Source organism: Argiope bruennichi, chromosome 1, assembly GCF_947563725.1.
Source record: "Argiope bruennichi chromosome 1, qqArgBrue1.1, whole genome shotgun sequence".
Lineage (NCBI taxonomy): Eukaryota > Metazoa > Arthropoda > Arachnida > Araneae > Araneidae > Argiope > Argiope bruennichi.
In genome coordinates this window covers 12,924,648-12,941,541 of record NC_079151.1, presented here as the reverse complement: position 1 = coordinate 12,941,541, position 16,894 = coordinate 12,924,648, and the positions used below count along the sequence as shown (strand labels likewise).

The 16,894-nt window shown below is 32.4% G+C and overlaps 1 protein-coding gene across 1 annotated transcript; it reads right to left on the bottom strand.

Annotated features, from left to right (window-relative positions):
• LOC129980765 (serine/arginine repetitive matrix protein 1-like) lies at positions 1 to 15,157 on the bottom strand. The gene is made up of 6 exons (XM_056091153.1): positions 14,988 to 15,157; positions 5,448 to 5,498; positions 5,073 to 5,098; positions 2,821 to 3,141; positions 1,867 to 2,175; positions 1 to 1,549 (listed from the first exon to the last, which is right to left on the bottom strand). Exons 2-6 carry the CDS (start codon positions 5,479 to 5,481, stop codon positions 866 to 868), a joined length of 1,374 nt encoding a protein of 457 aa, XP_055947128.1. The 5' UTR covers positions 5,482 to 5,498; positions 14,988 to 15,157; the 3' UTR covers positions 1 to 865.
• Between the last annotated feature and the right edge of the window lie 1,737 nt (positions 15,158 to 16,894).

Sequence of the window (16,894 nt, the reverse complement as noted above, 5' to 3'; positions counted from 1 at the left end):
TGTACAAATGTATTTTATTTATATAACATATTGAATTAATTTTGTCGGTGGAAGAAAAGTGTTTTTGATTCAAAACCTCATCTTACATAAAGCGTAAATCATTCGCAAACAATACCAGCAAATATTGTTGCAAGATTATAGAATGCAATATTTGGGATTTTTATTATTTTTACAGCAAAATTAGGCAACGCGCTCTTTTGAGTTTTTTTTTTTTTTTTTTATCAATTTAGATTTAAAGCATATAAATTTTCATAAAAATTTGACTCAATTTTTAACATTAATTTTATGAAACTGATTGTCATTTGTTCTTAATAGTGATACCTATTTTATTTTATTACTTAAAAGTATAAAATAAAACATAAAGATATAATAAAAGCCACTTGTAAAATATAAAACTAAATCTATATGAAAAAACTGTGTTATTATTTTTTACTTTTGGGGCAAGAATTCAAATGCCTTGTAAAAAGTGATTATGACGAAATTGTGCCATAATTAACAATATTATAATTTTCAGCTAATGTATTGTATGACTTATTTAGAAGTGTGCAATAATTTATTTCATGTTTTAATTAAACGTCTATTATTATATTACAAATTTGCTCCTATTTAACTTTTTTGATATATTTACTTCGAATAGACGACTCACGATGTGAATGTAAAGATGACTCGCTTTAGCATTCTACAGAAAGGCATCTTGTTCTGTTAACCTATATTAGTCTGATTCAGACAACCCAGCAGACTTGAAAACAGTGCATCAGAGGAGACTCTGAAACTTGTTCATAATGGATGGACATGAAATCATCAACCATGCATTGAAATACAAAAATAAGTAAAAAATCAGTTTATCACTAAAATCTCGATTGGCTTAGTAGTCTTCGTCGTAATGGACTCCAGCTGCTTGGTTAGAGGCGTAAGGCTGGTAGCCAGCAGACGCTCTGGCACTTGTTGCTCTGTGTTGGGATCGTGGGGGTGCATAGGCGGCCGTAGGCCTTTGGGGAGCTGCGGCAGCTGCTCTCCTGCTCTGTGGTTGAGGCTGATATTCTTCACTGCTGCTGTAGGCTGCTTGTGGTCGGGCTTGTGCTTGAGGTGCTGCAGCTCTATAGCCCTGTTGAGGCTGTGCGGCTACTTGTTGAGCTGCCACCTCCCTGTAAGATACTTGTGGTGGAGCTGCCTGATGGGGCTGTTCAGCACGGTAGGCCTGTTGAGGCTGAGCAGGCCTAACTGGAGCAGACTGCCTGTAACTTGGTGGTTCTTCCACTGGATAAGATTCCAAAGGTCTGGAAGGTCTTGGAGCAGGTCTGGGTTGGGGTGCTGGCTGTGCTGGTTGGGCTGGAGCTCTGTAAGCAGGCTGGGGTGGTGGAGCTGGGGCAACCTGTCTGGGAGGAGATCGGGGAGCTTGCTGAGCTGGGGGAGCATATGATTGTGGTTGAGGTGCTGGAGCTCTTCTTTGTTCTTGTGGGGAAACAATGGGATCTCCAACACTGTAACCGTCTGGGTAATATCTCTGAGAATATCTGGCTGTGTTATTAGGACCATCGTAGTCAAGAGGCTGGAAAAAGAAGATTCATGGTTGGTTTTAATCGTAAATAATTAAAAGTAATTCAACTTTGAAAACTTTTATATTCTTTTTTTATATTTATTATTCATCAGATTAATGAAATTTTGCTAATAATAATCGTTGGTTATGCATTTATTTAATATATTATTGGATTATTCATTTATTTTATAAATTTCATAGGAAATTAAAAGAAAGCATCAAGCATAACCTTAAATTCGATTTTGTTCGCTGTATTTGATGCAAATGTTGATATATTTTCCTGTTATTTATAATAGCGAAACTGAAAATAATTGTTTCTGAACACTTACTTTGTACAAGTACTCGTTGACGAAATGGAATTTTTGGGATTGTGCGCAAATATCTTGAGCGTCAGGGACACAGTTCAAGTGGACTTGGTGGAAAACAGTATTCTCTGGGCACATCCAGGAATGCTTGGCACCCCCGACACAATAGTGGAAAACCTGGCAACCAACGCTGTCGTCTGCGTAGTAGCCATCATTTTTGCCGCCGCATGTGAATTGAGAGTCTTCCAGAAGAAGGGTCAAGGGATCTGGCCCTTGTTCCTCTTCAGGTTCTTCTTCACGTCCATTCAAAGACTGCTGTGGTGCAGAGCCATACTGAAAGAGTGAAAAAAAGTTATTCTAAGTTGAAATTTTATTTATATCGATTTAAAAAAAGCCATGCAGAATATTTTGAGTGCTGAATTTGCACATGCTGGATTCGCAAATTTTTGAATAACACAGACGTTGAATCCTTTCTTAGGTAAATAAATCTTCTATAAGTAGTTTTTCAATCTAAAAGTTACATAATATCATTGATTCACTTCTTGCCAACAGATAGGATGATGGTAAATATTCTTGGATATCAGTACTTTTAAGAATGTTGGTCACTGAATTGGCTTTTAATATTTCTGTTGTTTATTTGGTCACTAAACGTATGTTAAAACCCTTTTTGCTTTTGTTCATAGAAATTGCTATGTTTTCGTTTATTTTCCAATAGCTATTCAAGAGTAAATATAGAATTACAGTTTTAAAACGACAATACTTTTTTATATAATACATAAGTGGAAAAAATAATTTAAGATTATGGAAGGCTATAAAATACAAGTATAGCTTATGTTTCCCTTAACTGTAAAATTAGTGCCCTTTGATTGCCACAATTAATAATAAACTTTTTCATTTTAAAAGAAATTAAAAAAAAATAATACAACATAAAGTGAGCCAATATGAATTAAAATATTACTATAGTATAATATTTTTTACCTTATTGGCCCGATTGTTTGATGAGGAAGATGAAGATGACCTTCTCCTGGGAGCAGAATCAGTCCTTGCGGCAGGGGCGGCCTGTCTAGCAGCTGGAGCTGGTTCGTAGGCTGGTTGAGGCGCTGGAGCTACTGGAGCTGCTGGAGCTTGTGCTCTAGCTTGTGGTGCGTACTGTGGCTGTACAGGCTGCGCTTGAAATTGCCTTCTAGGATACACTTCGCCTTCATCCTGCTCTTCAACGTAAACTGGAGCGGCGTTGGCAGCAGGGCGGTGTGCTCTCTCACTTCGTGGTCCAGGGAAAGTATATGCTTGTCTTTTCACCTAAATTAAGTGATATTATGTTCACAAAATTTTCTAATATTGAAAGCAGCAGATTTCTATGAAATTTAACAAGCTCAATTTTTGTGTATTGTTTAATGATTACTTAAATAACGATTAAGACGCTATGTAAGTTGCCTTTGATCCTTTTTTGATCAGTTGAAAGCTTGGATGCCATTCAGTATATTCGTATGGAGAATGATGGTGATATTGGAATCATAAGGTAGTGATTATTAGAGGAATAATGTTGTCTGCTTATCAGCATATCTGTAGTCTTAAAAATATCAGGACGCCTAAAAGATGGATATAATCATCCGAGAACTGACATTGAGAAAATTATATGACCTTCCCACCGGAGATAAAAAAGCATTTCTACTAGTCTGAAAAAATCATTTCTACTACTGGAGATACGATTAAAGATAAAAGTAATAATTTTTTTAGTTCAATTTCAGTATTTTGATTGTAAATTAACTTTTCATTAATTTATGTTGCAAAGCAGACTTCTTAGAAATATTTGTGACAAAATAGCGATTGGAATAAATTTTATGTTTTTTATTGTGATTTGTATATTTTGCAACATAGTCTTACTTTTAACCTATCCAAAACTTTTCACAGTTAATAAAAATAGTAAAATGTAAAAAAAAAAAAAAAAAAAAAAAAAAAAAAATCGAGAAATAAGTATTTATTCCGTGAAGCATGTAATAATGAGAAAACAAAATATTAAGGAAAAAAAAAACCAATGCTGTATAACCTGTTTAGGATGATATTATCTTGATTTGAAAAATACATTATTATAAAAAATTGAATAATTTTAAAAAATTGCATACATTTAAGTCATGTATATAATTTTAAGAACTTCAAAGGGAAAATTTTACTTAAAATCTTTACTAATAATGAAAATAGGGAATAAAAATAGGACTCAGAGAAGGGATGTTAGCGTAAGTTTATAGATAGTAGCTATCTACGATTGTAAAATGTCATACTTTTTCACAGAGGAAATTGATTTATTTTTTAATAAGGTTTTGAAATTATTTGAAGGTTTTCTTTAAATAGAAATGTTTTGCTGTGCGTCATTATCGATTCAAGGTTTTATGTAAAAAAATAATCGTAGATTGAAATACAGCAAGAATGTTCAAAAGTAAATGGTCAATACGAAGCCCGGGCAGCACAGTCTGTTGCACAATATTATATGATATATATTGCTTCTAACCACGGAAGAACAAGTTCGACCATTTGGAGACAGATCACAAACGTCTGAACATTCCTATTACTAGCCTGTCCGTCCTCTGTTACAGCAGACTTCAGTTTCAGGCTTCTCCTCTATTACTCTTTTATCATACATACTGGACATGGAATGTTGTTTTTCAAGAAACAAACAAACTCGAATGCAATGTACCCACTTTTTAAAATGTAAAATTATTGTAACACACAATTGCATCTAAAAACTGATGAAAAACTGTAAACCGGTTCAAAATACATTCATTGAATTCCAGGAATTTCACTGGAAAAAATTATTGGGTGATTAAATACTATAAACAGTACCGTTATTCATAGTGCTTTACTATATTTTCAAACTTATAATCATTATAATTTGTTTAAATTAATAATTTCAAATTTTAGATGCTTTTCACAAATTCAGATTTTCTTTGTAAGGTGTTTCAATTAACTTACTAATGATTCAATTATTTCAATCAAGAAATAATCTTTTTTTATACTATATAAAATATTTTAAAAAATTTATATTACATTAAAAAATTATTTTGTATTTAGCATTACTGTGGATAACCACACTTAACGTGCTCATTGGGTTAAAAACAAAATATGAATAAAAGAACTGAGATTATCTTTACTAAAATTTTTAAAATATATCTAATATTAAATTATCTGCAGAAAGTAAATATTGTTATGTTAAACATAAAGGAAAAATAACTCACTCTTTCCTCAGCTATCACTCCGATTCCTAAAAAAATAAAGATCAACTAGTTGAAATGATTTTTTCTATCGGTAATATTTCAAACAAATATTGATTTATATAATATACAATAGAATATTTTTAAAAACAAATAAAAAATAATCGAAATAAAAAAGGGTTAAAATATCTTTATATGCCCTTTTAGAAATACTAAATGCTATACAATAAAAATTATGAATAAAAAATTTTTTTTGACTGAAATTTATACTTATTTAGGAATAAATATAGAATCATTAAACAAAATATTGAAACCGTCTTCATTATTAAGAAGCCATTAACGCAAAAATATTCATATAAATTTAAAGGAAATTTTTTAAACAAATTCTGATTTTCTCACCTAATAATAGGACACAACATATGAAGACCCTCATCTTGGAGATAATTTTATCTGAAAAAAAAATCAAAATATAAGAAAAGGTAATATACAAAAGTAAAAATTGTAATTGCAATTAATATTTTTAAAATCTTCATTTATATAAAAAATTTTAAATTCTCTACGGGCAACACATCCGTATGATGTTTTTTTCTTTTTTGCTTAATTGTATGCATACAGGCAAACTTCATTTAATGAGCACCTCTCATTATCCGCTTAGCGAGAAAACAAAATGTGAAAAAAAGTGACTCCTTTAAACGAATAGGTCGCGGTGACCTAATAGTAAGGTTTCAGGTTTGAGACCCGATTCCACCGAAGAACTTTCGTGTAAGCGAGTCTAGTGCACGTTAAATCCATCGGGGCCAAACGTCCTCCCACTGGTGTGATGTGGCTGTTTGGAGAGGGGGTGCCAGCTCAGGCGTCGTTCTTAATCATCTGACCACGGTTCAAAATAACGAGGCTCGCCTCCAAATAGCTCTAGTGTTACTTCAAAACACGACGTTAATATAACTAAACTAAACTAAACATTTAAACGAATGGAGAGGGTACACTATGACGTCACATGCAGAATTAGCCTGTATCAGTCTGTGTTGAGCGCTTGTTTGAAGAGAATCCTTATATCCATATGGATGTTGTTACTGTTTCTTATGGCACTTGCCATGGGCAAGCCCTCTGTTACGAAGACAGCAATTTTAAGCCGGTGAGGGAGCGTCTCTTTATTTTTTTTAGTAGCGCCAACTAGGGCCAAGAGTACGGCTTAGCTACTCACGCATCACTCATTCGCTTGCACAACCCCTTTTTACAGGAGGGCACATTCACACATCTCACAGATAGAACAACGGCAGAATAACCATGCCAACACCGGAACTCGAACCCAGGACGCCCAGATCACAGGGAAGGCGTGCTATCCCTATGCCAGGACGCCGGTATCCGTATGGAAGATGTTTTGACCGGATAGTGTTGCCGAAAACGACTTTTTTTGACTTAACAAGTCGGTTTTTGGAATTTGAGCAAGTACGTATGAAGCCTTAATCGACAATCTCTGGTCGAGGTTATACGAGTAGAGGTGAATAAAATGACTCTACTGAGCTGGTGGAAGAACACATTGTGAATTCGCTAATGAATTCGAATAATTTATGGCGATGTATTTTGTCACAGCAAAAAGAGATTTGGTCAGGAGAGGAAGGAACAGTAGACTCAACAGAGTAAAAACTTTCCAATGAAATAAGTGAGATGCTCAAAGTATGAAAAATAATTGCATCGTGCGTAGAGAAGATAGCCTTCATAAGGTGCGAATAGCCAGTGAATGGTAATGCTGTATCACATTTTGGACACATTTTAAAGCGTAACCAAAGACAAATGCCTTGCAAAAAAGTATGCTTCATAAATTATAAATTATATTATTATAAATTCGCTTGAGTATTTTTTTTTCAGAACGGAACGTGTTGCCTTATTTTACATGGTTTCTTATGGAAAAAATGGTATCTCTTAACGAGGGTTTCGCAATACGAAGAAGATTCGCGAATGAATTATACTTGTTAAGTGAGGTTTCACACACACACATGTTCTTAATTTTGAACAACTTTTTTTTATCGTCTTGAAACAAAACAAAACAAAAAAAAATCACAAAACATAGGCGAAATGAATCCAAAAGCATTAAATTAAAAAGTTCAATTGAAACATGAGACATATAGTGTCAATTTAACTGTGCATTTGGAGGAAGCGAAGGGTAAGATGAGGTCTTGTGGCATGCGACATTATTTTCATCGATTTAAAATCTGCAATCCTCCAGTGAAGAAAACGCGTTCCTTTCCAAGCATTCTGGATTAAAGAGAAAAACAAATGTATGTAATCTCTAATTCGTATGAACGAAGATATTCAAAGAGCTATATATCAAAATTTTCACATACAGTTCTTTGGTTGTAATATTTTTATTATATTTATTTTATGCTGATCATCCATAATCCTTTTAAAGTTCGAGGGACTTACTCTAATGCTTTCAGCTTCAAATGGATTATATTTTGCTGAAATATGTGCATCGACAGCAATTATAAACAATCCAAAATGTATAATCAATATTACCATTACAATTCGAAGCTCTTTGTCCTTATTTAGCTCCTAATTGAGAAACAACAATCCTAACAATGGATAAATTAGTCAATTTTAAGGATTATAATAGCCTGGTTGAAGAATCGTGACTTTGAGGGACTGATTTGAGATCTCATTGCATCTAATATCCGTCTTTTATTAAGATTGGTGTGCACCTTTGGAAAATCAAATTTCTCCTGCTGGCTTGACGTGTAAGAAGATGTATTGGTATGATCATAATTCAAGATGATAAAATTTTCTTCAAAATATCCTCTTGTAGCTTTTAATTGCTGCAATAGATTTAGGGTAAGTGTTGACGAAATAAATAGACCCTAAATCTTCAAGTGTCACCACTCTTTAAACTTAGAGGTATGTACTAACCACTCAGCTATAATAAGAACTTAAAAGTATATTTACAGTCAAATTGAGGATGTCAAAAATATCACGTTTAGTAGATATATCATAATCTTAATTTTTTATTCATTCTTTAAGTTTTCATACTCCTTTAACAAATTAAAGAATTCTTTTATTTTCTTCTTTGTAGTTAAGCCTCATTTTCTAGCAATAAATTAAATGTGAAACAAGCAGTTTGATCTTAATTATTTGAAATGACAGCCATATAAGAAACGTAACAATGCATGCCACCTGATATTCAATTACACACTGTCTTATATTGTATTGAGATGCTTACTTTTTCTTCTTTCTGCAAGATATGCAATGGATTCAATGGAATACGCAATAGATGATGAATACGCAATGGATGACGCAGCGCAATTTTGTGCGCTGCGCATTTAATGCATACATTCTTGTAAACTTAGACCGAACATAATGGATCTACGTGTCAAAGATTTGTGCAAAATTAAAACTTTGTGAAATTTTAGAACAAAGAATAGAGCAATGAATATTTTTGAATTGCTTCTTTCAAAGCAAAAAGTGTCAGAATCAGCTCTTCGTTACCTCTCCATTTTTTAAAAATTCAACCGTTACTTAAATGTTATTCCAGATACCTCAAAGATGCGTTAATTCAATTGAGTGATTGCACACACACGCAAAAAAAGGAACACAAATGTGTTTGAATCCTTATTTCAGCTCTCGGTATCATACAATCAACATGATATTTAGCTAGGTTAATACAGAGTTTCTACTCTATTAACAGTGAAATAGATTGCTTATGCATGCACATTTTGCTGGGATAAAACTCGTACTTGATCTTTAATGGCAAAAAATAAATGCAAACAAATGGGGTAAAAAAAATGTTTAAGAGATAGCAAAAATGAATATAATTTTACATGATTTAGAACCTCGAGAAATATTAGAAATCACTCTTTAAAATTTATTTTGTTTGTTTTAAAATTTGATTGTATTTGCACCACATAAATATTATTAAATTTTAACTATGCAACTACGTTTATTTTAAATTTACCGTTCAAAATTTGTCTAATCTCTTTCGAATATGATTGTTAAATGTAGAGTTTGAGATGGAAGCAGCTTAAAACATAAAATAAATTGAACATATACTGTCTTTACGTTACATATTTTTTTGTCATTATCCGAGAATTCAACACATCTCTAAAACTGAAATTATTTTTTGATGAAATTTTAACTTAAAATGTAGTTGTCAATAATAAAATTTGGAAAGAAGTCTATGAAATAAATTCCAAAATGAAGCTCTGCAAAATTTCGCAAATTTAGTGCAATGTAGTTGGTGTAACTTGCTTTTCTGTAGATGTACAGGACCTGTTTTAGGAATGCAGCTCATCATTTGACATTTTTACTCCGTCATTTTGAATCGTGGTCAGATGTCGAGGTCGACAGCTGAGTCAATATATATTTTTCTATGGTTTTTTAGTCACACCAGCATTAGGATTCGACTTTGACAGATTTCAAATGCACCAAGCATGACGAGTTTTCGGTGAAATCGGGTTTAAGACTCGCAATTTTCTATTACTAAAGCCTCTGTAGTCCCAAATATTTTGTTACGTGACAACTAAAGACCCTGACGTATTTGAGATGAATTTTCCTTGTGAAATTTTTTGACGAGAAAAGTAAAATGCATATATTTTATAAAACATCGCAAATTAACTATCGAATTCAATGTACCAGAAATAAAATAATAGTATTATGCGAAATTAACATTAGTATGTAAAAATTGCAACTGTGGAAGCAAAGTACAAAAATATTTCTTTAAAATATTAATAAGGGAAATACATCACTTCTACCAACTATAGCTACATCCGTTATACATAGTAAAAGTAAAACGAGTATTTATTTGGAAAGTTAAATAATTCTGAATTTTGAATAACGATCGAAAAAGGAATTTAAGTCTTCACGATAATCAATTCTAACATACAAATGCTAAGGAAGTTATCTGTTCATTTTTTTCATTTTACTTTGTACTAATTGACATTAAACAGAAAGAAAATAAAAGGTGCATTTTAAAGAACATGTGAGAAGATTATTATTAAAAAAAATCACTTTGCAAAATTAACGATAAAGAAGATGTATGCCTCCCCCCCCCCCCAATCATTCAAAGATGGAAATGGATAGATATGTTTTCTATTTCTTTCCTTTAAATTGAAAGGACTTTTTTTATTACTATAAGAAATGGAGTAATATTAAATAAATTATTGCGAATTGAAGTTTTAGATAAAATTAAACAAATTTATCGGAAAAAATCGCAAATTTTTTGAATAATATTGAAGAATATCAAACAATTGTTGTTTATCTTTTTCTGAAAACGAAAGTACTTTTTCCTCACATTTGTGATAATGATAGAATACTTTTCTAGTTAATCAGGCTAATGATTTTAAGCGACAAAATCTCATTGAAGTTGATTTCTAAGTTTTTCTCTCTCCATTCAATAAGATTTCGTTCAAAATTTGTTTTATCGATAAAATTCAGCAAAGAAATATCAAATCTTTAATTCCAAACGAATTATTTTTAATAATAACAGCACTTTATAAAAATTTTAATAAGTAGAGTCATAAACTTCCGCATATCTCAATAGTTACTTAAAATTTTGTTTCGATATGCAAAGATATTTCAATTCAGCTCTACACTTTTTCAGACCAAAATTTGGAAATGTCATTATAATTCTGTTGAAAATGTCCCGATTATTCAAGCATTAATTGAATAATAAAATAACCCATCTTACAAGACTTATTGAGAAATTCAGAACAGCAAATCAGGAAGTAGAAAGATATTCAAAGTAAAAGTATTACATTAGTGATGAATGATAATGAGTCAGAGTATGATTTAACTCATTCTCATTTTTTTTATAATTCCACCATTTACTTTCATCTTGAATATCTTACGTATCGCTTGATATGTTCTCAATTTCCCAATAAGATTTCTCTATGCACTGGTTCGCAGAAATAACAAATTTATATCTATAAAGATATGCTAAAAATCTTGTACCCATTATTTTTTAAATTACAATCTATCCAAAAGGTAAATTACTCAGAAGAAAGAAAGAAAGGTTGCAATGTCCTGATGGTGTAAACATGGCTTCATAATAAGAGGCTGATGGATTCGAGCTTCCACCAAAAAATTCTATGTATGTAGAAGGGGGGAAAAATGCAAATTGAAACTGAACATCAAACAAACGTTTTTTTTCCCACGATGTTTTTTTTTTTATCTTATTTACTAAAAAAACAAAAACAGAAGATCGTTTTTTTTTTGTTTGTTTGATCCAAGTTCAGATTTACGAATTCCATTGTTTCAATGGCAGTGGAAATTTAATGGAAATGGAATTATTTCTAACATCGTTTCGTGCCTTCACATTTGTTATTGAATAACTAAACAAGTCTATAAATTTAGGACTTCTGCTTTAGAGCACTTGTATATCATTTGAAGTATTAATCTAACTTCAGAAACAGACCATGGTAGATCGGTAGTTAGTTCTCTTATTAGCTTAGCTAATAAGAGAACTCTCTTAGCCAATTGAGGAAAATTTTATCACATGTGTGCGTTGATCAGAGGAAAATCACCCAAAAACTATCTCTTGGGGCCGCGGTGGCCTGGTGGTAAGGTCTCCGCTTCAGAATCGGAGGGTTATAGGCTCGAGGCACGATTCCCTCGAAGACCAGTCGTGTAATCTGGTCTGGTGCACGTTAAACCCGTCGGGGCCAAACGTCGAGGTGTGTTGTGGAAACTTGGCCTCGACGTCCTCGTCATCTGATCACCTCGCCATCTGATCAAAATTGAGAAATCCATTCCAAAATAACCCTAGTGTTGCTTTAAAACGGGGCGTTAATATAACTAAACCAACAACCATCTCGAAAAAAAAAATCATGATCCTACTGAACATGGCTATAGGAAGTGCAAAACAGGAATCACTGCACATTAACTATTATTGAAAAAAGTTAAAGCACCGCAGTTTCATGTAGAATTTTAAGTCTTTCGCCGTTTTCTCCTGTCCTCCTTTTTTTTTCCCCCTATTTAGAGCAAACAAAAATAAAAACTCAAATAAGTAAGCATTTATAAAGAGTTTTAAACGTTTAAAAGTTTAAAACTGTAGAAGAACGCTTGAAGCGCGTTACTGTCGCCCTACAAAAGTTTCACTTGAACGCGCTAGATGCGTTACGGACGACGAAGAGGTTAATGAAACATTAAATTTCAAAATTACAATTTTATTTCCTACATGCATTGAGAAATTTCAAAACCACGTATCTATCAGAAGTTTTTCAATCCTATTAAAGGTATGGTTTCACAACGGGAAAACGTTTGTATAAGAAAAATTGTGAAATTCATTAGAATTTTGCATTACTGGAAAAAATAACAAGGTTAAGTTGAATACTATAACTAATAAAAGAAGGTAAACGGAGCGAAATCATATGAAACATATAACTATGCATGCCATTTTATAGATAACTGTATGTTATCTATTAAATGGCCTGCTGTTGACTGTTTTGCTCTATCATGCCCCTGCTTCATCTAAAAGATGTGTAATGGATTCGAAAATTCAACTGATGTGAGGCATGAGACGTGCGTCACATAAAAGTGGATTGAATTTATTAAAAAAATTCCTAGAAAATAGAAAACTTTCGTTAACTGTAGTACATACAGACAAAATACATAGAGAAAATCAGCGGTTACTGGGAAGTAAACTCTTCCAAATAATAGATGCATCACATCTAAATTGTTGACGAGAGATTGTCATGTTTGCTCGAGGCTTTTATCCGTATCAGCGAGATTTTTGTTTCCGAGATGTTTTTATCTGTTGACACGAATAGCAGGTTACATAGTTAGCAATTTAACCAAAACAAAGCATCAAATTCACCAAAATACAAAGTGTAATTTCAAATAAATCTCTGCACCATTCTTTGAAAAGAAAAAAATATATTACATCTTTATAGCACCAAATATTCAGCTACATCATAGAGCACTTAAGGAAGAGCAGCAAGATTTTAGAGAACTTCAGTTTTTTGAAGTAATTCTTATTTTGTCAGCTTAATAAATAATTTTTCACAATTTTCGAAAATCCACTCAAAATAAAGTTCAAATCTGTGTTAATTAAAGCACTATTTTACCATTCGTTGCTTTACTCTGAGAAAAAGAATGCAGTTTTTATAGAAAATTATTACATTTCTATTTCTTCTCACAAGATATTTGACCCCCGTTCACAATTATTGTAACATCGAAAGTTTCTTATTTAATCCCTAATTAGTCCCAATCATTTTCATTCTTAAATGGTTGCAACTCAACTTGCGGATATAAATTCTATGACATGTTCAACCCAGTTTTAATATTTTTTTTCTCTGTAACTATAACATTTAGGGAATAATGAGATCGTAATAGAGTTTTCTGTAGTAAAAGGTCAAATTGTACTGAGTCAAATACATCTAATATACAGAGTGCCTATATATGTATATTAGATATTGCAATTATTTGAGGGCTAATTTTTAAATAATAAAATTATCTTCGATTTATTTGCGATGATCTAAATAGAAATCAAGTCTACAGATAACGTCTGGACCCGGTACTTCCGGTTCAAACCTGAGAATAAATAAGATCCAGTTGGCGATTTTCTGTAGAAAGGAAAAGCGTGCCTACCGGTTTTTATTCAATGCCTCACTAGCACAGGGAGAGTGATTTGTCATGCGACTTGGATAAAAGAAACAACATGAAAAACAGAATTTAGGACACATATTTAATTTGTTTTTGAGGCGGTTTTCAACCGATTGTTTATCTGAGGAAACTCAGATCAATAATTATCCAATGACCGATAACTGCTCATGATTGTTTTATAAACTGACTGCAATCAGTTTTCTTTTTTACATACTCTCCCGGAAAAGTCTTTACGGAAAAAAAAAAAAAATTTCTTTTCTGAATAATTTTGAGCTCAAAAATTCAATGCCTAATTACATCATTGAATTAATACGTAATCGTAAAATATATTTTGGAAATTATTATTATAGAAGATTAAAAATAGTAATAAGATATAGTTTTGTCCTTTGCTGCTGTTTTAATCGTTTAGATAATTCATGTTTATTTTAGGACTTGATCATAGCAATACAGCAAAAAGACTTTTATACTCTGCAGACAAAACTTAATGTAAAAAAGTTTCAGTGACTGAATAAAGCCAGGTATAAGTAAGTATGTAATCAGCAAATGAAACTGTAAAACCAAACCGTGTGAGCAATTATTTTTTCATTCAAAAAACTGTAATCTCGTTTTTAGGTTGAAGAGTTATTCGTTTATGTTGCTCAGAAAATTTAAAATTTGGAACCACAGCGTAACTTAATTTTTTTCTAAGTTATTTAGATAAAATTAAGTAAAATTAATTCTTGTCTAAGTAAATCACCATAACTGCAGTAAAGAAAAGTAAAAGTGAAAAAAAAAAGATTTCTATTAAAGCGTATCATGAACTGGTGTTCCCATATTATCCTGTACACTGAGAAAAACTACTTATTATTATCTTAATGTAATATGTCTCGTCAGAGTTTTGCCAAAAGCATACTTAAGTTTAACAACAATCTAAGTCGATATTAACATATTTAAGAACCTTTTTAAAAATACTTAATTTGGAAGATATATCGATTCATTAAATTTGTAATAAAAATAAGATAGATTTCTTAAGAAATTTCTCTTAAGGGAAATAGCATCCTTATTAAAGCATCATCTCCGTCATATATAGCGTAAAACTACATTACCAGTTTTAAAGTTTAACACTTTAAGCAAATATGATTATCAAACGGTCGTTAAAATGTATCTCAAAATTAAAATATTAACAATAAAAAGTCTTTAAATACAAAGAATCAAAGCAAAGGTATTTCAATTATTTTTCAAGGGACTTTTTTTTCAAATAAAAACCAAATACATTTTGAAACAAAGACTGATTAAAGCTAATCGAACTGCCAGAGAAGGTAGCCCGTGATATCCAAAGAATGCACGTTTCACTGCAAAACCACTTACCCTCTCGGTGAAGTTCTAATCCAGAGTGCTGTGCGGACACCGGTGGAGCGAAGCTTTTATACGGACTACGTCACTGATTGTTGGTTTGGCCTAGTTAGGCGGTCCTCCAGAGAGCAGGAATTCTAACTCTGCCAGCGATGTTACTTCTCGCCTCTTCCGCTCTATCTGCTGCTGGCTTCGGTTTCCCCGGCTGTTATGCAAAAGCCTGGACTCCGCCTTTGTGGAATCTGCTTTTTTGCCCTACTTAGGCCGCCAGCCTTTGTTGTCTCTTTCTTTCTCTTAGGCCACAAAAAAATAATAATAATAAAAAAATTGCTCTTTCTGCCAACAGTGAAGGCCGTGTGGCTGGAAGAAACTTTTTTTCGTGGACACATCGACACTCAAAACGGACGACCTTTCCAGAATTCTGAGAAGTATCGATTTTCCTTTCTCTTTCTTTAATAATGGATCGATCAGAGATTTCCTTGAAAGGTCAGGGATAAATATACATTCTGTAGCTTTTCTTTCTTTTAATATGTTCGGAGCATTTGCTCACACTTTCACCAACTTTTGAGGCAATCAACTCCTACATATCCCAATTTCATTTAGAAACAATACTAAAGTTATTTTGAATCTTTTCAAAATATTATAAGATTTTATTCTAACTTCTTGTAATACTTAAACTTCATCTGTTTTTTCAGGATTAGTAATCTTAAGGACATCACAATAACAAATTTTTAAAATTCGCCAAATGCTTCAGACTAACCAACAACGATGGTTCTCATAGGACATCTCTCTGACATCAAGGACATTTATTACTCCTAAAAGATAATCTACTTCAAGGATTTTTACTTGCCTTCTACTCCAATTTAATTCAGGATAAAGACTTAAATGCAATTCTTTTCTTTTCCTTTTCTTAGTTTCATTACATGTTAAAGATATAACTTTATAAATATTAAGTTTACTGTAGTTGCATCTTCTTGTGAGTTTCACATACTTAGCGAGTGGTACTTGGAAATTGAGTTGCGAGATTTAATGCGAGTTGCTATGCCTTTTTTCCTCCTTGTTTCAACTCTACCTCAATTTTCAGCCAGGGTTTACATTAATTGGTAACGACGCAGGGGGTAAGAGATTGGTGTTACTTGGTTAAAACTAGTTTGGTGGTAAGGTACTATTTTTGAGACTGATGGATACAATATGTGATTCTACAAAAGATCTGATGTTTTATGTGTGGGCCTGGCGCATGGTAAAGCTGACGTTCAGATTCAAATATCCTTGCACTGAAATGGAGTGAGAGTTTAGAGAGCTGAAATGCTATGAGGCATCTCGCCACCGCTCAAAATGATGAGATCGTCACTATAATAGTAATCAATTTAAAAAATAACATTAAGATAATTATGCATAAAGTGGGTAGATAACTGACTTTGAGTACGCTAATAGTTGTTGATAGTAACGTACGTCAAGGGTCCCAAATGAAATATTATTATGACTTAAGCTCATAGTAATTACTTCAGAAAATGGAAGAAGCTACAACTTTGAGGGAACCAATTCTAAAATTTCCCAGTTTCATTTTGATTCTAATTTAATTATTATTTACGTTCCCTACAGAAGTAAAAAAGGTCTTTTTTAGCTAGAGAAGCCTGGTTGTAAATCTTGGTTTTCGGGAGTAATTTTCGGGTTTGTAATTGATTGAGATCTGAGGTTGTAAATCTTGGTTTTCGGGAGGGAAGGTTAAATGCTAGAAATTCACTTCAACCAGATTGGTGGTGTTTGTAGATATGATGCACATTAAATATCTAAATGGAGTCACTACAAAAAAGGACATTTATTTATTTAAGCTGATTCGTTCGAAGGGATCTCATCAAATTTGTAATATAGTGCCTTTGGGCAATAAATATTCTGGTAAGGAATTTAGTTTTAAAGATATG

Excerpts from the sequence above, each read along its gene's own strand:
- LOC129980765 (XM_056091153.1), bottom strand. The coding sequence starts at position 5,481 with ATGAGGGTCTTCATATGTTGTGTCCTATTATTAG. Across the intron at positions 5,099-5,447 it reads ATGTTGTGTCCTATTATTAG|GAATCGGAGTGATAGCTGAG; the intron begins GTGAGAAAATCA and ends TTATTTTTTTAG. Across the intron at positions 3,142-5,072 it reads GAGTGATAGCTGAGGAAAGA|GTGAAAAGACAAGCATATAC; the intron begins GTGAGTTATTTT and ends CACTTAATTTAG.